The sequence below is a fragment of the Salmo trutta genome, chromosome 14 (assembly GCF_901001165.1).
Source record: "Salmo trutta chromosome 14, fSalTru1.1, whole genome shotgun sequence".
Lineage (NCBI taxonomy): Eukaryota > Metazoa > Chordata > Actinopteri > Salmoniformes > Salmonidae > Salmo > Salmo trutta.
In genome coordinates this window covers 31301496-31324698 of record NC_042970.1, presented here as the reverse complement: position 1 = coordinate 31324698, position 23203 = coordinate 31301496, and the positions used below count along the sequence as shown (strand labels likewise).

The window sequence follows — 23203 nt, the reverse complement described above, 5'->3', positions numbered from 1 at the left end:
GGTGAAAATGCTATTAAAACATTCTGATGTAAATAATTGTGTGTTTCTGTCACTTACACTCAAAGCATAGTATACCTGTAACTCAATGTACTGCTTTTTAAATGGAAAAATCTTTCTTTAGGGCAGAATTTGAGCAAATATTTTTTGGGGATAATAATGTTTTACTGTCACATACACCGGATAGGTGCAGTGAAATGTGTTGTTTTACAAGGTCAGCCATGCCATTAAATCTTCATTATTTTAGTCGTTTTTTACCTTTATTTAACTAGGCAAGTCAGTTAAGAACAAATTCTTATTTTCAATGACGGCCTAGGAACAGTGGGTTAACTGCCTGTTCAGTGGCAGAACGACAGATTTTTACCTTGTCAGCTCGGGGATTTGAACTTGCAACCTTGCGATTACTAGTCCAACACTCTAACCACTAGGCTACCCTGCCGCCCCGTTTGACAGCCTTAGTATTTATTCCTCATGTCACAATTTATTTATATTTTTTATCTGTATCTTTAACTCTGCATTGTTGGAAAAGGACCGTAAGTAAGCATTTCACTGTTAGTCAACACCTGCTGCTTACGAAGCATGTGACAAATAAAATTTGATTTGATTTGGAACTGAGGTAATGAGACACAGGGAATACTAAGTAAAGACCACCATCTAGTGGTAAGACGACACAACTACATCAAAGGACAAAACGTTCTTCAGTGAAAATCAGTATCCCAGACATCTTCACCAACTTTGATGCAAGTTTTACCTCTGATAGACATTTTGGACTTGACACGCAATTGCTGACACCTAAACTAATGCACACAATTCATCAGATTTGTATAAATGTATGTGATAATCAATAACTTAACTTTCAATACAGTCACTTGTCAATACAACTGTAAAATATATAGAAAAATATAATTCAGACTGTGTGGCAACTGCCAACACAGTAAAAGGGTGGTTTCAGTGGAGGACAAAAACAACTACTGCAGGCTGTCTGCAACATTCCAATAAATCTGACCCTTTTTTTTTAAAGAACTGACTTCTCGCCCTCCCTGTGGTGCAGCTACACCACTAGAAATGTTTTTCCCCAGGGGAAATATTTTTTACCAAAAAGCCAAGTCTATGACAGGCAACCAAGACAAATGATGGCAACGCAACTTACAGCCCTTACCCCAAGAATGGGAGGATTGTTGTTGGGAAGTTCCTCAGGTTCTTACTCATTCTTCTGTGCTTTTGTTTCAGGCTCTGCCAGTCAGGCTTCCTTCCTGGACACCCTAGCAGTAAAAATTAGACCAGACTGCTGGCTCTTTTTGTTTTTTTCTGCAAAGCTCAGGGTATTGCAGATTTTGTTTGCAGAGCTGCACACCCCCTCACCCTTCAATCACTCCTCCCCGAAAATGATCCTCCTCGCCCTGAGTCATTCATGTAAAATTATAGCCCCCCTTTTCCTGAAAATAAGTGAATTTCACCTCCCTTGTACCAGTGACATAACACTGAGGCCTAGAGATGATAGACTGAGTGCAAAGTCGGCAGTGTTTTTCCACTGTCAGGCCACTGTTACACCAGCGTTTGTAGCGTTTGTCATTGTGTATCAGTGTACATATCCATGCATAACAGTCTAGTCACTACAAGAAAATCAACTGTCGTAAAAATCCTCAATTACTGATATGGTGCACTGCAGTAATGCTTTTACTGAAACAATGCAACTTCAATATGTGATGGCTTGGTACTGCTGAAGTCAAATACTGACAGTATAGAAATGCTACAATCATGTAATAAACTAACTGTCCTGCGCTGTCCAGGTAGCTAAGTGTGCCACACATTTGATTTAAAAGTAACGTTAACAGCTTCTGTTCTGTCCAATGTGGCTCTCTAGATCTTCTACTATTGTACTCATGAAAATAACGAACTGTGTATTTTACATTGTTTAGCTAGCCACAATACATTAAGTCACATACCAAATAACTCAAGAGGATTGGTCATGAAAGTTCTGACATCAACACGTGGTTAAAAAAACCACTGGTTTAGCTAGCTACTTACCACCTGCCATTGTTGCGACCTCAGTCTTAGCTCGAAGAGGTGATACAGATAGTCGCAGTAGTTTGCCTTGTCCTAGGAAACAACTGTAACCTTACTGTAGCTGAGTTGTTTTTCTCAGACGTCCCGAGTACAGCCTTCTAACAACTTCTCAATAGTAACTAGCTTGCTAGCGAGCTAGTTTTGTTAGCTCCAACTGACCAGTCATAAGAAAATGTGGAAATATTCCAGAAATGTGAATTTATTGTCTAGCTATAGACACATCTATTTTCTTTAGTAAATATATTTCTCCCACCGAATGTATATCTCATATCATCAGCTAGCTATGTTAACTAAACAATAAGATGTGTGTTTTTGTTTGTTTCGTGTGTGACTGAAGACTACCATTTGGCTGCACTTTTGACGGGGGAATTTATTAGCGGTTTTGACGTCATGTAAAACAAATAAAAAAAATCACATACAGAAAAAAGTGGAGAAAGTTTTAAAGGGGCAGTGTTAATTAGTTGTGCACAGGTCAGAAGTCAAGTAGTCCCACTAGTAGTCCATGGCTTTAAAACAAATAATCGGATACATTTTAAACTTTGTTTGACAAGTGGTTCTGAAAGGTTATGACATTAGCTTTCAAATTATATATAATATAGTGCATTCGGAAAGTATTCAGACCCCTATACCTTTTCAACACTTTGTTATATACAGCCTTATTCTAAAATAGATTAAATCGTTTTTTCCCTAAATTTATATAAAGAAAATAAAAAGGAAATATTACATTTACATAAGTATTCTGACTCTTTACTCAGTACTTTGTTGAAGCACCTTTGGCAGCGATTACACCCACGAGTCTTCTTGGGTATGACGCTACAAGCTTGGCACACCTGTATTTGGGGAGTTTCTCCCATTCTTCTCTGCAGATCCTCTCAAGCTCCGTCAGGTCTCTCCAGAGATGTTTGATCGGGTTCGAGTCCGGGCTCTGGCTGGGCCACTCAAGGACATTCAGAGACTTGTCCCGAAGCCACTCCTTCGTTGACCGTGGGGGCTTTACTTGGATCATCGTGCTCTAGCGACTGCTTGTGGCGGGCCGGGCGCCTGCAGGCTGACCTGTGTTGTAAGTTGAACGGTGTTTCCTCCGACACATTGGTAAGGCTGGCTTTCGGGTTAAGCGGGCAGGTGTTAAGCAGCACGGTTTTGCGGGTCATGTCTCATGTCGCATGACTCGACCTTCGCATCCTGAGGCCGTTGGGTAGTTGCAGTGATGAGACAAGATCAAAATTGGGGAGAAAAAGGGGTAAAAAAATAATAATAATAAAAGAATAAGGCTGTAATGTAACAACATGTGGAAAAAGTGAAGTAGTCTGAATACTTTCCAAATGTAGAACCAATTTTGAAAGCATCAGCTATAACTATTGTTTAAAAATTATGCATATTGTGCCATTGACATTAGAATGTTGGAAGCTTAGCCATAAAATTCCATGTAATGGGGCAGCTGTTTTTGGATTGTAACTTTGGTGATAGATGCACCAGATTTCACACAAACAGCTAGAACAGGGCTTTAAAAAGATTTGGGCCATCAGGGCCATCACAGAATTCACTTATTAACCCACAGAAGACTTACCCAATATGCCTGCCAAACACCTCAATGGGGTCTTGGACAATTTCGCATTACCATACCTGTATAAAATATAATTGCAGTATGCCCCAAAATATCTTAAAATGTTCATAGTGGGCCTCCCGAGTGGCACAGTGGTCTAAGGCACTGCATCACAGTGCTAGCTGTGCCACTAGAGATTCTGGGTTTGAGTCCAGGCTCTGTCAAAGCCGGCCGCGACCGGGAGACCCATGGGGCGGCGCACAATTAGCCCAGCGTCGTCCGGGTTAGGGGAGGGTTTGGCCGGCATAGATGTTCTTGTCCCATCGCGCACTAGCGACTCCTGTGGCGGGCCGGGCGCAGTGCACGCTGACACGGTCGCCAGGTGTACGGTGTTTTCTCCGACACATTGGTGTGGCTGGCTTCCGGGTTAAGTGGGCATTGTGTCAAGAAGCAGTGCGGCTTGGTTAGGTTGCATTTCGGAGGGCGCAAGGCTCTCAACCTTCACCTCTCCCAAGTCCATACGGGAGTTGCAGCAATGAGACAAGACTGTAACCACCAATTGGATACCACGAAATTGGGGAGACAACGGGGTAAAAACATTTTTTTTTTTAAGGACAAGAAAAACTTACGAGAAGAAAAAAAAAATCATGGTGGTGAGTCAACCATGAGTCAGGTGTGCCAGATATAAAGCTGCCAATGGATGACATCACTGCACCTCAATCCACCTCAAACACCCTCAGATGAACAGTAATTCATATTGCACAAAATGAGGCCAGAATCCTGAGGCTAGAATAGTAAGATAGTGTAGCATCCACTCTTCCTCACTCACTTAAAGGCTCTGTAATACTTTCCCAGGCATTTCTCCCACTCAGACAAGTAGGGCAGAAAGACACACACAAAATATTATCTATTTATAGTCTATATATGTTGTAGCCTGCACATAGTGACACAGTTTTTTAGTTTTTTTGGTTAAAGAGTTGGATGAGATGTGAATGAACATATTTAAAACTTGTCTAGTGTCCACCTCAGTCACTCTCAGATTAACTCAAGTAGTTCATACTGAACAGTGTCCTGGGGATAGTTGGATGTGCATTTATCCAATCACCCTCTTACTTCCTACTTACTTTCAAGGGTCTAACTGGCGGACTAGTCACTCAGGTGAGCAGAGAGGGAAGAGCTATTCTGAAAGAGGGGTGGACTAGTATCATTACACTTGTTCCCTGCTACTGTACCACCAGCACTGCACTGCACACCCCGGCACCTCTCAACCAGCGCCCCTCTCACAGTAAGTGGCCATCTGCTGGCCTAAGCTGTGGCCCAAGATTTAACAGGGGCTTCTGGATAATCTTGTCAACAGATCAGCTACACCAGGCCAATCCCATGATAAAGTAGGTAGCATATAGTCAAAGATCGAAGGGTCAGAATTAGAAAGGGACAACGGAATTGGAGGATGCCCTAATTAGCAACCCAATGTCTGGCTTTTTGTCTTCATTCAGCACAGTTAGAGCCACCTACCTAGTTGGTTAACCACAACTACAGTGCCACTCCATTTGAGTTTGTTCACATAAAGTATGCAACGCTATATCAGGTGTATGAAGCATTTTTACATTAGAATGACCTTTGTTACTCTGTTACAACCAAGGCCGGTCAAACAGTAGCTAACTGTTCATAGCTCTTTTGTTTTGTCGCAGAGTTGGAGTTCACTACATGCAAAGTTTTGGAGATGAAAATTCCTAACAAAATACATGTATAAAGAACAGATCTTTCAATTAGGCACATGCAAGCACAGAAGGCACTGTGCACAGAAGGCACACTGCTGAGTACAGTAAATCTCTGTGCTGACCCATGACACAGTTTTCTGAGATGAGTGAAATCTCCCTCTGTTCACATTGTCTCTCTCCTCATCTGAGTGTAAAAGGCCAGTGACGTATGATTTATTGTAAGTGGTAGAGCTTGACCAGAAAGGCAAAACTGTTGTTTAATGCCTTCTATCCTCAACAGATCACTCAGCCCGTGCCAGGAAACGAGACCTGATGCCTTTTAAACTCTCCATCCTTCACCAGCATAGTCACAAAGCTAAGGTCTTACATTGTAGAAATGCCTTATGATCACATGGCCTTCAGTCAAATCCCAAAGTGACAAATAATGTATTTTCATGGCTCAGATTTGCATGCCAATTGTCACTGGCCATAGAACAAAAAGAACACCTGACACCATCTATTTTTGAGTCATACTTGACAGAAGCTGGGCGAGCTAAATTGTGCAAGAGGAAGTCAACTTGGAACATCCATATGTTCTCTATTTCTAATCCACCCATCTCTTTCTAAATCCAATGGAGTTTGCCATTTTTAACCTTCACTTTTGCCCTCTGATTCATCCTAATTGGATCTAACGGTTCCCATGGGAACGCCAGAAAAAGCCCTACCCAATCCCAACCTGACTGCAAGACGTCAGGTTTAGCATGGGGGAATTAGGGAGGGCTAACACCAGAGAGGACAGCTTCCCTTATTCCCCAAGCAGTGATTGTCTGACTGTGTCAGTATACATCTCCGGTGCCCTCTTCCTCCAGTCACCAACCACAGACTGAGGCCAGGATCCCCTGTTCCCAGCCCCCACCTCTTCCTCCCTCTGTCCCCGTCTCCCAGTGCACCCCTCAGACGCCGGGAGCGGCCGGCCGCATTTCCGTACCACACAGGATCTTGGCTTGAAAGAGTGATTAAAAAAAAGAAAAAAATGGGAGCCGGAGGAAGTGTCGAAGACAAGGCATTAGCCGCAAAGTCCAAGGAGCTGGAAAAGCAGCTGGCGGAGGATGCAGACAAAGAATCCAAGACAGTCAAGCTTCTGCTGCTTGGTAAGGAGCTGTTGTGTGTGTGGGGCTTCTTCTGAAAGTGCAGAAAAGTAGAATGGGGCCCTCAACTGGCTTATGGTCTGTTAGCATATAAACCTGAACAGTGTCTGACGCAAATGCTTAGGATAAGCATAATCTTCTTTAAAAAACTGGAAAAAAGATATTGGTTGGAGATGAGAAACTACAGTATGTGCCCTGTTCTTGGAGAAATATTCACACCGCTTTTTTTCTTGTCAAAGTTGGGGGGCATTGTATTGGAAATTGCACAGCAATAAAAGTTACAAATAGTTTAAGTTTGAGGTTTTGCGATGAGGCAGCCATACCAACCTGTATGAGCTTAAGCATAATATAAGATTTACATTGGTAGGTTACACTAATGACAATATTTGTGAATATTCACTGGTGAAGTTGGCATAGTTGTTGTGAATTCTTTAACACTTTGATATGGTCACTTGATCGATGGAACTCTTTTCTCAAGGTCATTCTGGAACATTTTCAGTAGCTAAATAGAGGCTCTTGTGGAAACACCTCTGAAATGATCAGAATTTGGATAAATGTAATACGCTTTTCCATTTGTGTAACACTTCCAGACTTGTGGAAACTTGCCAATGCTGAAATGGTACATTCAAAAACGGGCTTAACCTATTAGGAATATTCAAATCAGGACTCTAGCGTTGGTCCTGATATTGTATCTAAGTCTCAGGTATATATGAAAAGAGCTTAACAGTAAAAGTTATTAAAGTAGTTCATAATCTGTTATACTGTATTGGTGTTCTGTCTTTCCACATTTACTATATTTGCACATTCAACATGACCCATGTCACTACAACACAGTCTGGATGCAAACAGATAAACATGTCAAGCTGAAAGTAGCTTACATTAAATCAGATAAGCCCAAGAGTGACTGCTGCTGTTACCTCAAGACTGAGATGAGAAATCGTAGGGCTTGTGAGGTCAGAGGTGTAAAAAAACACCATAGTAAAAGGCAATAACATTTCTATTGACTGAAACATCAAGTTTTCTCATACTGACATAATCTGTATGACAGTCATTACTGTAGTATAGGGTGTATGGGATAATTTAATGTTTCTCAGCAGCAATAAAGTTAATAGCTGAGTAAGTTCACCTGAATGGAACGTGTTGATTCATAACTAGGCTACTAGAAGGGAAGTTGTAAGTCTATTTCTATATTAGTGACATCAATATACATTTTGATCCTGAGAAAGGTCTGGAAAGTGTAAAATATGGAGCGCTACTTAGCAGGGAATCAGATTAGTGTTAATGTTTGGTTCTGAAAGGATTGGAAGAGCCCTATGTTGTCTTCATAGGTTATGAAACCAGGCTTATATATTTCTGTATAAATGGCCAAGGTTATGAATGTCGACATATTAGATGCATTTTTTCAATACAGTATGTAAAACAATGAGCTGTAGATACGTGTCATGAGCTCTGCTTATAAATAGCTTTGTGAGAGTTCAGGGGCAGGATTTAGTAAGCTTTTCTCATAGGATCATGGTAACCCAATTATGCTTTCTTTCCTGCCACTTAGACTCCCTGTAATCATTTCTCTAGCACTGGGTTACAACATGGCCCCACCTTGCAAAATGCATTATCAAATGCTAATTAGTAATGTCACAGAGACAAAAAAGTAAGGGCCAAGCTAATTGACAAGGGCCAAATAGAGCAATTCTGCAATTCTGAGGAGCCAAATACAACAAGTACCAAGCCACTAAAAGGTTGCAGACTATAGAGTCAACAGAGGACTACCAGAGAAAGTCAGTTGGGTCAACCATCAGATTAACCAGAGCAAGCAGCAACAAAAGCTCACTAGGATCAATTACAGGAGCCAATTACTATCTGGGCCATAGATCATGCATTTACAATAATGGAGCAAGAACGTCCACCTGAGTTTACAACAGATCAAAGATGCAGATGTTACATCCTGTACACCATAACCCCTGTCTACACCCTTCACTAACAGTAAATAGGGGCCATGGTCCACATTTTAAACTAAACCAATGAGATACAGTGGCAGCTGAAGCAATTGGTCAAATATTGACACATTGCAAAAGTGAAGTCCTGTGAAATGGCTGACCCACAATCCAGTTGGCAGTACTGCAACCATAACATTTTGAGTTGAGGCTCTGTGGACGAAAAACAGCAATTAAATGCCATCAATCCTCATGTCTCCTGTTGCTCCTGCAGAACACAACACAGATGCAACACAGCCAACTCTCTGGCAGAACTATGGAGTAACAATTACTAAACACAAAGTTGTTCTGCATTTTGAATGACATGTATGTGAAACATCTCTAACATCTCTATCCATCTCTAACATCTGGGGTGGCAGCGTAGCCCAGCGTAGCCTAGTGGGGTTGTTCTGTTGTTCTGCTCCTGAACAAGGCAGTTAACCCACTGTACCTAGGCTGTCATTGAAAATAAGAATTTGTTCTTAACTGACTTGCCTAGTAAAAATAAAATATTACTTTTGTCATATTCAACAACATTTGCTGTCAGAGCATGTCTTGGGTGCAAGAACAGTGACTACTCAACCCTTGCTTAAAAAGAAAGAAGCAATTGAACATTGCCTTGGCAGAAGGACATTTTCTGTAGCTCCATGGGTGAGCCACTTTATCTGATACACGGTGCCATCTTCTGGTTCTAAGTTGAAGTTGGGAGATGCTTCAGGTATCAATGACAGATTAGTATTTACAGTATTATTAGGCCAACAGTTTATTTCTGTGTCAGCCCATTTTAGTATTTTCTTTTATCGGGAGGTAGGGATTCAAGAGATAGGTATGAGTTTAAACTAGGTCTCTGTTTATTTAAAGCAGTTTTAAAACGAGATTGGTGTTGAAGTTTTTTTACAGGATGAAAATATATTTGGCTTTTTGGGAAACATGGAACCTCAAGATACCATCAAAACAACCATGAAATCAGAGATGCAATTGCTTACAGCCATTTGGCACAAATAAAGCATGGATTAGTGAAGACGTGTTGCAGAGACAGCCCATTAAGCACGGATCGACACTACGTTTTGGACATCTTGTTTAGGTCCTGTCCGGACCAGCGATCTTTTACTTTGTGTGGTCCGGACAGCCTTGATTTCAACGTCGGACTGGACCGAATCTTAATGGACAATACATTACAGTACAATACATAACATCTAAGTATAGTACAGTACAATAGAGCACAGCAGAGCTCAGTACATTACAGAACAGAAAATAAAAGTACAGTACAGTAGAGCACAGTAGAGTGAAGTACAGCAAAGTACAGTATAATGCGCTCTACTCTAATGTTCTCTACTGAACTAAACTGTACTCTACTGAATTAAACTGTACTGCACTGTGCCCTACTCTACTGTAATCTACTGAATAAAACTACCGTCCTGTACCATACTGTACTCTACTTTGCTGTACTGGGCTGTTCAAACTTCTGAAACATGACCTAAACATCTATCTGTTCAGATTTCACATTTGTATTTGTTTGGGTGCCGAGTTTATTAGAATAATACCCAGCAAGGTATGCAAGTGTTTGTTTTTACATTTACATTTTGGTCATTCAGCAGACGCTCTTATGCAGAGTGCATTCAACCACGGTAGATAAACAACAACATATCACAATCATAGCGACAACAAAAAAGATCTGTAACTGTTGCTGAGAATGTTATTGTAGTTGAAGTGGTCTGTTGGATAATTCTGTAGGTTGGACTACTTTGAACTCGCCTGTCTGACTTGACCCATGTCACTCACAGCGCAGGAAGAGTTGTGACACACATTAACATTTGTTAATGCAATATTTGTTCAGAAAATGCGTGACGGGTTTGATTGGTTCTCTCAAATGTTTTTTTGTTGAAAATCCAACTGTTGTAATAGAAGGGGGTGGAGCTTAGAGGCTGTGTGTGACTGAGCAAGTGGGTGTTTGTGAGAAAGACACAAAGGAGAGCCAACCAGTAAAAGCACAGCCACCTTTCATTATTGGCACATTGTGCTGACAACATCAAAAGAGACATTCAAGACTCAGAAGTCAGGAGGACTTTGAGAGTTAGGTGTTAGCCAGACAAACTTTGAACATCGTCGTTGCCAGTTTTAAAGCTTTTGATCTTCAGTTGGCTCCTCCTTCCTTTATGGATTTTAAAATAATTATTGTGATATAATGCTTACTTCATTGTGCAGCGGAAATTTGTCCATAGAATCAATGACCAAAAAATACGTATTTTCACATCTGTAAATTATGTATTTTCAACTTTCATTCAGAACCAAACATGAACCAGATTTCAACATCCATAAAATATGTATTTTCAAAGTCCGGAAAATACAGTACCAGTCAAAGGTTTGGACACAGCTACTCATTCAAGGGTTATTATTTTATTTTTTTTACTATTTCCTACATTGTAAATAATAGTCAAAACTAGTCAAAACTATGAAATAACACATACAGAATCATGTAGTAACCAAAAAAGTGTTAAACAAATCAAAATATATTTTAGATTCTTCAAAGTAGCCACCTTTTGCCTTGATGACAGCTTTGCACACTATTGGCAATCTCTCAACCAGCTTCATGAGGAATGCTTTTCCAACAGTCTTGAAGGAGTTCCCACATATGCTGAGCACTTGTTCCTTCACTCTGCGGTCCAACTCATCCCAAACCAGCTCAATTGGGTTGAGGTTGGGTGATTGTGGAGGCCAGGTCATCTGATGCAGCACTCCATCACTCTCCTTCTTGGTCAAATAGCCCTTACACAGCCTGGAGGAGTGTGTTGGGTCATTGTCCTGCTGAAAAATAAATGATAGTCCCAGTAAACCAGTTGGCATGGCATATCGCAGCAGAATGCTGTGATAGCCATGGTGGTTAAGTGTGCCTTGAATTCTAAATAAATCACAGACAGTGTCACCAGAAAAGCACCTCCACACCATCACGCCTCCTCCTCCAAGATTCACAGCGGGAACCACACATGCGGAGATCATCTGTTCACCTACTCTGCGTCACAAAGACACGGCGGTTGGAACCAAAAATCTCAAATTTGGACAACTCAGACCAAAGGATAGATTTCCACCAGTCTAATGTCCATTGTTTGTGTTTCTTGGCCCAAGCAAGTCTTCTTATTTTTGATGTCCTTTAGTAGTGGTTTCATTGCAGCAATTCGACCATGAAGGCCTGATTCACGCAGTCTCCTCTGAACAGTTCATCTTGAGATGTGTCTGTTACTTGAACTGTGAAACATTTATTTGGTCTGCAATTTCTGAGGCTGGTAACTCTAATGAACTTATCCTCTGCAGCAGAGGTAACTCTGCGTCTTCCTTTGCTGTGGTGGTCCTCATGAGATCCAGTTTCATCATAGCGCTTGATGGTTTTTGCGACTGCACTTGAAGAAACTTTAAACGTTTTTGACATTTTCCGTATTGACTGACCTTCAAGTTTTAAAGTAATGATGGTCTGTCGTTACTCTTTGATTTTTTGAGCTGTTCTTGCCATAATATGGACTTGGTCTTTTACCAAATAGGGCAATCTTCTGTATACCACCCCTACCTTGTCACAACACAACTGATTGGCTCAAATGCAATAAGAAGGAAAGAAATTTCACAAAATTAACTTTCAACAAGGCACTCCTGTTAATTGAAATGCATTCCAAGTGACTACCTCATGAAGCTGGTTGAGAGAATGCCAAGAGTGTACAAAGCTGTCATTAAGGCAAAGGGTGGCTACTTTGAAGACTCAAATATAAAATATATTTTTTATTTGTTTAACACTTTTTTGGTTGCCACATGATTCCATATGTGTTATTTCATAGTTTTGATGTCTTCACTATTATTCTACAATGTAGAAAATAGTGCAAATAAAGAAAAGCCCTGGAATGAGTAGGTGTGTCCAATCTTTTGACTGGTACTATACACATTTTCAACTTTCATTCAAAACCGAAAATTAACCCGATTTCAACGTCTGGAAAAAACACATTTTCACCTTCTATTTAAAGGATGGGCAACTGGCTGTTTTATTGTCACATACATTGGATAGGTGCAGTAAAATGTGTTGTTTTACAGGGTCAGCCATGGTAGTACGGCACCCCTGGAGCCTTGCTTAAAGGCACATAGATTTTTCACCTCTCGTATTCAAACCAACGACCTTTCTGTTACTGTCCCAACGCTCTAACCGCTAGGCTACCTGCCGCCCTAATAGTAGAATACAGGTGCACAATTTGGAAATTTGGTTGTGCATCAGAGTTTTCCTATTGTTATGTCAGTCACTGACAGTCACTCAGTTAGCTAAACATTTTAGTCTAGCCGGCTATCTAGTTAGTCTAGCCGGCTATCTAAACGTAGTAATCATGGTTGAATTACCGACCGGTGGGCCCTCATTGATTTTGTTAGTCACTTTCACTCAGATATAATATAAAAAACTGGAAAATTGTCTCTCCACCCTATGGCAACGTGTATAATTGCAAAATAAATGCTGTAAAACTGCAAAAATACATCTCCGCCCCATGGCAAAATGTGTAGAATTGCAGCAAACTTGCTTTAAAATTGCAACACGTTCTCAATGCCCCATGGCAAAATGTGTAGAATTGCAGGAAATTAACTCATTTTTGTCTCTACGCTGTCAAGAGGGGGTCCACTAAAATGTTTTGCTCACAAGGTGGAGAGGTCAACAAAATTCCACTTAGTACCCCCAAAAGGCTATAGGGTTGGCTCTGACTGCATGTGTGGGTATGAATGTGGGTACACAGACCCGTGAGCCACTGCGGCTCCTCATGATGAGTTTTCCTGGAGGCCCCCACCCCCATCAAAGTTGCCTATCCTTGGTTCAGAACCTAAAATGTACCAAACTTCAACGTCTGGAGAGAATACGTCTTTTCAACATAATTTTGCCTACTGGGAGGCTTCTGGTTAATACCTTAAACCTTTACCTACACATGAGTAAGAGAATAAGCAGCAACAGAGTGTAGAGGTAAACCAACCATCCTGCAGAAATTAAACAGTTGTGATAACTGACATCAGGTCAAGAAGACAGAGCAGTGACGTCTTCGCTTATCGGACAATCCTCTGAAAGGCTTTTCAACCCCAGGCCTCCTTACCCAAGGCCTCTAAAATCCCTCCATTTAGCCCTGAGCTAATAAGGTCACTGGCCTCTGCTAAACCATTGGGACAGATGTCAATCACATTAGCCATAAACCCTTTCATACACCCAATTCAAAATAGTTAGGAATCTTAGATGGCCCCCTTGAGGTGGCGTGTGGAACAACAAATCAGCTCGTGGTGACAATCTTGTTTGATATAAACCCAGAGTGAAATTAGCTTACTGGTATTATCACATAAAAAGTCACTGCTCATCTAAGTCTGCCCTATGGCCCAGAACTTGTTTACTCTATTCCCATTCCCCCCACTAAGTGTGTTGTTACAGTTCATGCAGAGAAATGGGCCAAGCTGTTAGTGTAGTGTGTAATGGGAAATATCCTATCGGATATGCAATGATACAAATGCAACAACAACATGCAGAAACAAAGCTAAACACAAAACAGAAGATCATGATAGAACGGATGTGAAAGAACTGTAACTGTCACTTTTGCAACACCACTGAATGCTTGTCATTTCATGTGTCTAAAAGCACTGGATCTGTGGCAATGGAGGGGATGGGCAACTGCTGAGGTTCCTCTTTCACTATGTGCCATCATTATAAATCTCTTTGCTTATGCTATGTTTCGGCCCTTGGGTTCCCTTTAACCAACTACAGGATGAATGATGATGTGTTTGTACTTGGGAAAGCCCTTGTAACATATCTACTTCTTATTTTGTTTTACCAGGTGCTGGTGAGTCTGGGAAGAGCACAATTGTTAAGCAAATGAAGTGAGTATAACAAAACAAACGCATTGCATCTCTCATTCCTCCTCACTCACATGCAGGAAACCTTGTCCAAATACTGTAACATCACTCTAAAAGGTGTAAACTGGGTGTTCAACAAGATGGACTAAGTTAATAGCTCATAATCATAACAAAATTAACCATAATAGAATAGATTGTGGTGGCTACAATTGACATGTACCCTTACAGAACAAAACACTTGCTGCAACAAGTACCATTTCTTTCCACTAGTGATTGTTGGTATGTATTTACTTGGACAGTGAAGATAAATGTTTAATTTGGCTCTATACTCCAGCATTTTGAATTTGAGATCAAATGTTTTCACCTTTTATTTTAGGGTATTTTCATACCTGTTTAGAAATGAATGCACTTTATGTATCGAGTCCCCACATTTGAAGCTGTCATAAGTACACTTTATATACACAAAAGTATTCAAATAGCCAAATGACCGAATTTGACTATTTCAGCCACACCTGTTGCTGATAGGTGTATAAAAAAATCAAGCACACAGTCATGCAATCTCCATAGACAAACATTGGAAGTAGAATGGCCTTACTGAAGAGCTCAGTTATTTTCAACACAGCACCGTCATAGGATGCCACTTTTCCAACAAGTCAGTTCGTAAAATGTATGCCCTGCTAGAGCTGCCCCGGTCAACTGTAAGTGCTGTTATTGTGAAGTGGAAACGTCTAGGAGCAACAACAGCTCAGCCGCGAAGTGGTAGGCCACAGAAGCTCACAGAATGGGACAGCAGAGTGCTGAAGCGTGTAAAAATCATCTGCAACACTCACTACAGAGTTCCAAACTGCCTCTCGACGCAACGTTAGCACAAGAACTGTTCACCGGGAGCTTAATGAAATGGGTTTCCATGGCCGAGCAGGCGGATACAAGCCTAAGATCACAATGTGCAATGCTAAGCTGGAGTGGTGTAAATCTCGCCGCCATTGGACTCTGGAGCAGTGGAAACGCGTTCTCTGGAGTGATGAATCCCGCATCACCATCTTGCAGTCCGACAAACAGATCTTGGTTTGGCAGATGCCAGGAGAACGCTACCTTCCCGAATGCATAGTACCAACTGTAAAGTTTGGTCGAGGAGGAATAATCGTCTGAGGCTGTTTTTCATGGTTTGGGGTAGGCCCCTTAGATCCAGTGAAGGAAAATCTTAATGCTACAGCATACAATGACATTCTAGACGATTCTGTGCTTCCAACTTTGAGGCAACAGTTGGGGAAGGCCCTTTCGTCTTTCAGCATGACAATGCCCCTGTGCACAAAGCGAGGTCCATACAGAAAAGGTTTGTCAAGATCGGTGTGGAAAAACTTGACTGTCCTGCACAGAGCCCTGACCTCAACCTCATTGAACACCTTTGGGATGAATTGGAACGCCGACTGCAAGCCAGGCCTAATCGTCCAACATCAGTGCCTGACCTCACTAATGATTGTGGCTGAATGGAAGCAAGTCCCCGCAGCAATGTTCCAACGTCAAGTGGAAAACCTTCCCAGAAGAGTGGAGGCTGTTATAGCAGCAAAGGGGGGGGACCAACTCCATATTAATGCCCATAATTTTGGAATGAGATGTTTGACCAGCTTTGGTCATGTAGTGTATTTAAACAAATTCACTTATAGTGTATTGCATTTAGTCAAAAGTTTAGCATTTGGTCCCATATTCTTAGCATGCAATGACTACATTAAGCTTGTGACTACAAACTTGTTGGATGCATTTGCAGTTTGTTTTGGTTGTGTGTCAGAGTTACAGATGCACAAAGATCATGCCCCCAAAACATACCTCTCGCCATTACCAATAACAGGGGAGGTTCATATTTTTGGTGGGGTATAATATTTATGCTTCTTTTTCACTCATCATTATTCACTCATCATTAATGATTGTGTGTAATCATGGTAGCATCCACATTAATGTAGAAACATATTCTATTCTTACTTACAATAAAAGTGACTCCAAAATGACACAATACATTATTTACCATGCATTGCTTTTGGGCACAACAATCCAAAACACAACCAAAACAAACTGCAAATGTATCCACAAGTTTCATGTAGTCATTATAAGAGAATTTGTCCAAATACCATCAAATGGGAGGACTAGATACGTAACATGCTTTCATTTCTATACTGTAAAACAGATATATATGAATATATTCTCAATTAAAAAGTGACATTCTGTACTGTCACCTCATATGAAACATTTGATATCAAATCCAAAATGCTGGAGTAGAGCCAAATGAAAAGTTATCTTCACTGTCCGAATAAATACGTAGGGGAGTGCATAATGCCAGCTGTAATTACAACCAGACTGTTTTCTTCCTCTTGTGTTGGGTAGAATTCTCCATCAAGGTGGTTATACCAAAGAAGAACAATTGGAGTTCAGGGCGATCATCTATGGTAACATCCTGCAGTCTGCTCTGGCCATCATCAGAGGCATGGAGATGCTGTCCATTGACTTTGGATCACCAAAAGGAAGTGTGAGTCCCACTCTGCATCTTTAACCCCTTCTGATCCTCCAAACAGACAATGACACACACTGATAGACATTGACACACCGGCAGAAGTTTCGGTAATTGCACGTTATTCAAAAAGAAAGAACAACAATACATTGTTAGCTTAGCTAATTAGCTACTTTAGAATGGAAGGAAATTGAATTTTTAGTAGCGGTAAAACTCACCATTTGACTTCATGGTGCAGGAAGACGGGCAGAAGCTGTCCAACCTGTCAGACTCCATTGAAGAGGGCTCCATGCCCCCTGAGCTGGCTGATGTCATCAAGAGGCTGTGGAGTGACACTGGTGTCCAGGCCTCCTTCGAGAGAGCAGCCGAGTATCAGCTCAATGACTCTGCTGGCTAGTGAGTGTCACAGCAACTGTTATAGTCTGTTATGACAGTCATATCTTTGCTGGTACGTGTGAGAGTGATTATGTGGGCCTGGGGTGTGGATGTATGCTAAACTGAAATCTCGCTAAACAGCTACCTTGGAGAATTGGACAGAATCACAAAGTCTGATTACCTGCCCAATGAGCAGGATGTGCTGCGTTCTCGAGTCAAGACAACTGGTATCATCGAGGAGCAGTTCTCCTGCAAAGAGCTGCATTTCAGGTGAGGGAATGTTTGCCAAGCATGGGAGACCACAAGCGGCCAGTAGTGGATCTCTACATCCTTGTAGCGTGTTAATTCCCTTTGATCTTGAGTATGATTTTGCACAATCATCGGTTAAGTCTGTAAAGTCAGATGTTAACATCTCACTTCTTTAACCTCTCTTCTGACAGGATGTTTGATGTGGGCGGCCAGCGGTCGGAGAGAAAGAAGTGGATCCATTGTTTCGAGGGTGTAACCTGCATCATCTTCTGTGGAGCCCTCAGTGCTTATGACATGGTGCTCGTAGAGGACGATGAAGTGGTGGGTTTGGTTCTACAGTTGACCTCTGAAAGGTCCATTAGTTTGTAACAGTTGTGGCCCTTTATGTCCAAATGTACTTTTGTACTGTTTACTTCCAGTTCTCTTTTTTTGCTGTGATCCGTTTGGTAAAATTGAAAGAGCATCATGATTTCTGATTGTAACTGAAGAGTATTTTCTCCAGTCTGACTTTGAAGTAAACAATGGATTATTCAGTCACAAGGTTACAGAACTCTACTGCCCCATCACATGTTAAAGTCCCTAAGGACATAGCTCAAATGACTGAACAATATGATTGCTTCACAGTCCTATGCCTGATACCACCACCCCAGTTCAAGCACAGAAGACATGTAGAGTTGTGCTTGTGTGCTAGCCAAAGGCCCAAAATATGAAGCAAGATCATATCTTTGGTTTAAAGTAGTTATTATACTAATCCAGCTTGAGGGAGGATTGATGAAACAGAGATTGTTGGCACTTAACCTAACTTTCGTCCTCTTCTCCACAGAACCGTATGCATGAGTCGCTCCACTTGTTCAACAGTATCTGCAACCACAGGTTCTTCGCCACCACCTCCATTGTGCTCTTCCTCAACAAGAAGGATCTTTTTGAAGAGAAGATCAAAAAGGTCCACCTCAGCATCTGCTTCCCAGACTACGATGGTAAGAGTAACCACAAGTAAAAACAGCCTAGTACGATTTCCCACGAGCAGGAATGAAGGAAATGTTCTGTGTCTTCTTCTGCAATATGATGTAGCGGCAAGATACTAGACAACAATAGGTACTGTCAATTTCATCACCTACAATTTTAAACAAATGAGAACCACTTTATAAGCTGCCCGCTTTCTCTTCCACTAGGCCCCAACACGTATGATGATGCCAGTGACTACATCAAGAAGCAGTTTGAGGAGCTGAACATGAAGAAGGGTGTCAAAGAAATCTATTCCCACTTGACCTGCGCCACGGACACAAAGAACGTTGAGATTGTGTTCGGAGCCGTGACAGACATCATTATCAAAGAGAACCTAAAATCTTGCGGTCTGTTCTAAGCAGATACAAAGAGGTACAGTAGTTATTGCGTTGGTTCTTGAATTCCAAATCGACGCCTAGCCTGTACATAGACACTTCTACTAGATTTGGACAATCAGATAATAGACTTGTCTCAGACTAGGTGAAATTTTCACCATGATGGATACACCCATCCATTCTTTTCAGATTTAAAGTGCCTCAAGGGTAGGTTAAATTTGGAATTCAGCATCTTATTCTTTTGTTCTTTTTTTGCCTAAAATTTTTTTTAACTTTCTTCCTCACAGATTGTATTTTTTCCCCCTCATCCCTTCACTTGGATTCATGTTGAAGTTGAGCAGCAGAAGGCTTTGTAATATCATAAGACTCTTCAATTCTACACTATCCCTTCGTTCCTAACTCCCAACACCCTAAATTATGAGTAATGAAGGCAAACACTAAGAAAACAGCTCCTAACTTACTCCAAAGGGAGTCAACACACATGTCCAACAAATCGAACAAAGATGGCAACATGTTCCTCGCGGAGACAATGTGGATGATGTCCTTTAGATGGAAATGTGGATAAGAAGTCAGAAGAACAACCGAATGAACACGTTTGATATAGGTACTTTATTAGATAGTCTGGGTTATTTCTGGCTCTAAAATGGTTTGTGTTGAGGAAAGTGTATAAAGCTGCTCATGGAATCCAATTGATAAACTTATGAAAGGATACATTTTGAAGTGATCCATCTTACTCAACATGGTCAGAGTGAAGTTCTTTCCAGTAACATTGTTCTTGCCCAATGATTATCTAGTTCTGTTTGGATATGCTTACTGTTTCGCACCAGATGTAACACAGTAAAAAGTTATTCAGCTAATTTCAATCAGCGAGTTCAAATAGCTGGAATTTAAGAAAAAAAGTACCATCAAAACAAGTTAGCAATGTATTTTGTAAATAGGGGAACTTAAACATTAATATTCACATACATTATCAAAATGTTCAACATCAGTGACATGTTTAGTGATGTGCATGTATATTCCATTTTGACTACTGACAAATGAACCTGTAACTGACCGGTCTTGTGAAAGATAAACATTAAAAATAAAAATGTATACATAGCAACTGCAATTTCTGCATGTCATCATTCTTTGTATTTTTTTTACGAAGATGTGATGTGACCTTTAGGCCAAACAAAGTTGATTTACTGTTTAAAGGAATAAATTTTTTGAAAAGTGAGGGGAGCGAGCAAATAAAAATATGAACATGTAAAATAAAATGTCAACCCCTTGTAAAAACACTAAACAACCTTAATACAACACCTTACCAAGACATTTTGCCTTTTTGTATAATGGTTTTGGAATTGACACTCACAGGGACCACAGTTTGAGTCCTGGTCAGGGTACCCCCCTAATGAACTACATTGATGTCATGTTTTGTAGCCACGTGAGTGCTCGACTTGGACTGTTACCATTTAGGTGCAGGATACCTACAATACTATTGAACTAATATTCTATAAAGATGAACAAGAGCTCAAGCATTAGAACATTTGAGGTGCTGGTACTCAGCTCAGCTCCGGTGAGCTCCTGTCCAAGTCAAGCACATAATCCAAAAGGAAGGCTACAGGTCATCTTTTTTCCTAAAATTACTGTTTGCGATTTACAAATGATTACTTTGATTCACAGGATCCGATTCACCACGCTTGAACCGAATCCCAAATACTACAAGGGCAAAGTGAATCGTTTAAAATAATAAATACATTTTAAAAATGTGATTCGTATGAATTTAACCTTTAACTAGGCAAGTCAGTTAAGAACAAATTCTTATTTACAACAACGGCCTACCCCGGAAGACGCTGGGCTAATTGCGCGCCACCCTATGGGACTCCCAATCACGGCCGGATGTGATACAGCCTGGATTCGAACCAGGGACTGTAGTGACACGTTTAGCACTGAGATGCAGTGCCTTAGACCGCTGCGCGGTTGTCAACCACTGACTCGTACAACCTTGTGGAGAGATATATAATGCAAACAGTTCTATGACACTATATGATATTTACTGGTATAATAAGTCAAGTATTTTACAATCTTATGATTGTAATTGACACTACTGAATAATTAAGACAAGTTTGGTCCACATTCAATTTTAATGCAAGAAGGAACATTCAGTGTGTTCAATTGTTAAACTGTTAAAATGTCCAAATAGCAATTGTTTTTTGCTTGCTTATATATTTTGTAGGTTAACTATGTATTTTTTTTACAGTTTTTTTGTAACTTTCTACAGAAGCCCAGAGGACATATGAATAAAAATAAATTCCCTCCTTATGCCGAGATCATGACTTATGTATTTATCTCATGATTTCTACATAACAAAAGTTGTTTTGTCAAGATCACCAAAAGTAGCACACATCATCCATTCATGTGTGCAGATGCACGATAGCCACCTCATCAAGGAGCCCTGTGGCTGCGTTGATGGTAATGCGGGGCATTTAAGCCCTGAATGATGCCTGACAGGCAGCAGCGTCTCCCAGGCTGAGTGCCGCCCCGAAGACCACAGCCAATCTCATGCAAGAAACAACGCAACTAACTAGACTAGTCTTGTGAGCTAGCAAGCTAACTTGTTATCTTGCATAACTGGTGTATAATTATAAAAAAGCTAATTTAATATAACATTTACAATGAGTGATGTCCATTCCTGACAGGCTTCAATTTCAGCCTTAGAGGCTGATAAATCAGGATGCTGCCTTGTAGGCGGTTTCAGATGTAAGGTTCCTTGCAGACAGCCTACAAGGCAGCATCCTGACTGATCAGCCTCTGACACTACTACTGAATTTGATCGGCTGGCCAGGAATAGAGTGCACCCACTCTTGATCATATGCATAATGCACCAATTGCTCATCTGCCTGCAAGGAGATTTACCTATGAAACAACCTACAAGGCAGCATCCTGATGTTTCAGACTGAGGCTACTATTGAATCTGATTAGCCTGTCAGGATTAGAGCTCACCCACTCTGTAAATGTAAATATTATCCATAAAACAAAGTGCCCCTTACAATTATACACATATCAGTTATGCAAGCTAACAACCAGCATAGATAACAAGACTACCTAGCTAACTCGCTCACAAGACTAGCCAAGTTAGCTGCGTTGTTGCTTGCATGCGATTGGCTGTGGTCTTTGATGTGGCATACAGCCTGGGAGACAGGTGTCTGTCAGGCATCGTTCAGGGCTTAAATGCACCATGAGGGCTTAGCTGCCACATGAGCTTTTAGCTCAAGGTAGCATAGCTTGATAACATTCTAAGTTATAAATGGATAATGAGCTCAAAACACAAACGAAAGCATGAGGTTAGTATTAAAATGTACCATCCCTTAGTGTAGCAATCAATAAAAACGTATGCGCTGATCCACTGTGGGCTCTGCCACCTCAGCCATACTGTCAATCAATGTCTACTCTCATTTATATAGGTTCTCGTGATCAACAAAATAACTTTTGTGATCGACATAACAAGGGATTTTTTGTAATATTCATATGTCCTCTCTGGACTTCCGTAACTTTCCCCAGGCCTTTGCTAGAAATAAGAAGATATTTTCAGTCAACTCACCTGGTAAAATAAAAAAAAAAAAGCATGTTTTCAAATGGAGGGGCATTTAAAATGGCTTCCAGGCAAATACTTTGTTTATATTAAGGCCATTGTCTTCATAATAATCTTTATACAAAATAGTTATATCCAAAATAACATAATACAAGTTAAGGCAACCATTAAAAAAAGCTTTTTCTTTAAAAGTGGTTTTAAAACATCAAGTGATGTCTTACAGTCCGCTAAGAGCTAGTATAATACTTCAGTGTTAAGTAACGATCTGAATGGTGATCTATTAAAACAATCAGAATTCAGCACATTAAAATAATGATTAACACTAGTGGACACTTAATTCCACAACAACAATTTAGGTTGAGCAATGACCATTTACACTAAGTGTACAAAACACTAGGAACATCTAGTCTTTCCATGACAGACTGACCAGGTGAATCCAGGTGAAAGCTATGATCGCTTAGTGATCACTTGTTAAATCCACTTCAAATCAGTGTAGATGAAGGAGAGGAGACAGGTTAAAGAAGGATTTTTAAGCCTGAGACAATTGAGAAATGGATTGTGTATGTGTGGCATTCTGAGGATGAATGGGCAAGACAAAATATTTAAGTGCCTTTGAACAGGGTATGATAGTAGTGTGCCAAGTACTGCAACACTGCTTGGTTTTTCACACTCAACAGTTTCCCGTGTGTATCAAGAATGGTCCACCACCTAAAGGACATCCAGCCAACTTGACACAATTGTGGAAGTATTGGAGTCAACATGGGCCAGCATCCATGTGGAACACTTAATTCCTTGTAGTCCATACCCCAACAAATTGAGGCTATTCCAAGGGCAAAAGGGGGTGCAACTCAATATTAGGAAGGTGCTCCTAATGTTTTGTACCCTTAGTGTATACA

At 40.8% G+C, this 23203-nt stretch overlaps 2 protein-coding genes across 5 annotated transcripts in view; one reads left to right on the top strand and one right to left on the bottom strand.

Annotated features, from left to right (window-relative positions):
* Positions 1-2417, bottom strand: part of LOC115207805 (AMP deaminase 2-like) — an 85116-nt gene extending 82699 nt beyond the window's left edge. For 2 of the 4 annotated variants that reach the window (XM_029775291.1, XM_029775292.1), the window contains exon 1: positions 2026-2417. In XM_029775291.1, coding sequence (XP_029631151.1) covers positions 2026-2035 — 10 coding nt within the window. In that variant the 5' untranslated portion in view covers positions 2036-2417. Of the gene's footprint in view, positions 1-1147; positions 1997-2025 lie in introns of those variants that run through there. The other 2 variants (XM_029775294.1, XM_029775293.1) reach the window with 2 other exon arrangements.
* Positions 2418-6080: 3663 nt separating this feature from the next.
* LOC115207804 (guanine nucleotide-binding protein G(t) subunit alpha-2) lies at positions 6081-19844 on the top strand. Its single transcript, XM_029775290.1, has 9 exons — positions 6081-6458; positions 14254-14296; positions 16649-16790; positions 17011-17168; positions 17289-17417; positions 17588-17717; positions 18220-18373; positions 18569-18773; positions 19024-19844. Exons 1-8 carry the CDS (start codon positions 6341-6343, stop codon positions 18757-18759), a joined length of 1065 nt encoding a protein of 354 aa, XP_029631150.1. The 5' UTR covers positions 6081-6340; the 3' UTR covers positions 18760-18773; positions 19024-19844.
* The last annotated feature ends 3359 nt before the right edge of the window (positions 19845-23203 follow it).

What these genes read in the sequence shown, in the direction of transcription:
- LOC115207804 (XM_029775290.1), top strand. Translation starts at nt 6,341, where the DNA reads ATGGGAGCCGGAGGAAGTGTCGAAGACAAGGCATTAGCCGCAAAGTCC. An exon ending in CTCAATGACTCTGCTGGCTA is followed by an intron (nt 17,169 to 17,288) that starts GTGAGTGTCACA and finishes CTCGCTAAACAG; the next exon opens with CTACCTTGGAGAATTGGACA. An exon ending in CTGCTTCCCAGACTACGATG is followed by an intron (nt 18,374 to 18,568) that starts GTAAGAGTAACC and finishes CTCTTCCACTAG; the next exon opens with GCCCCAACACGTATGATGAT.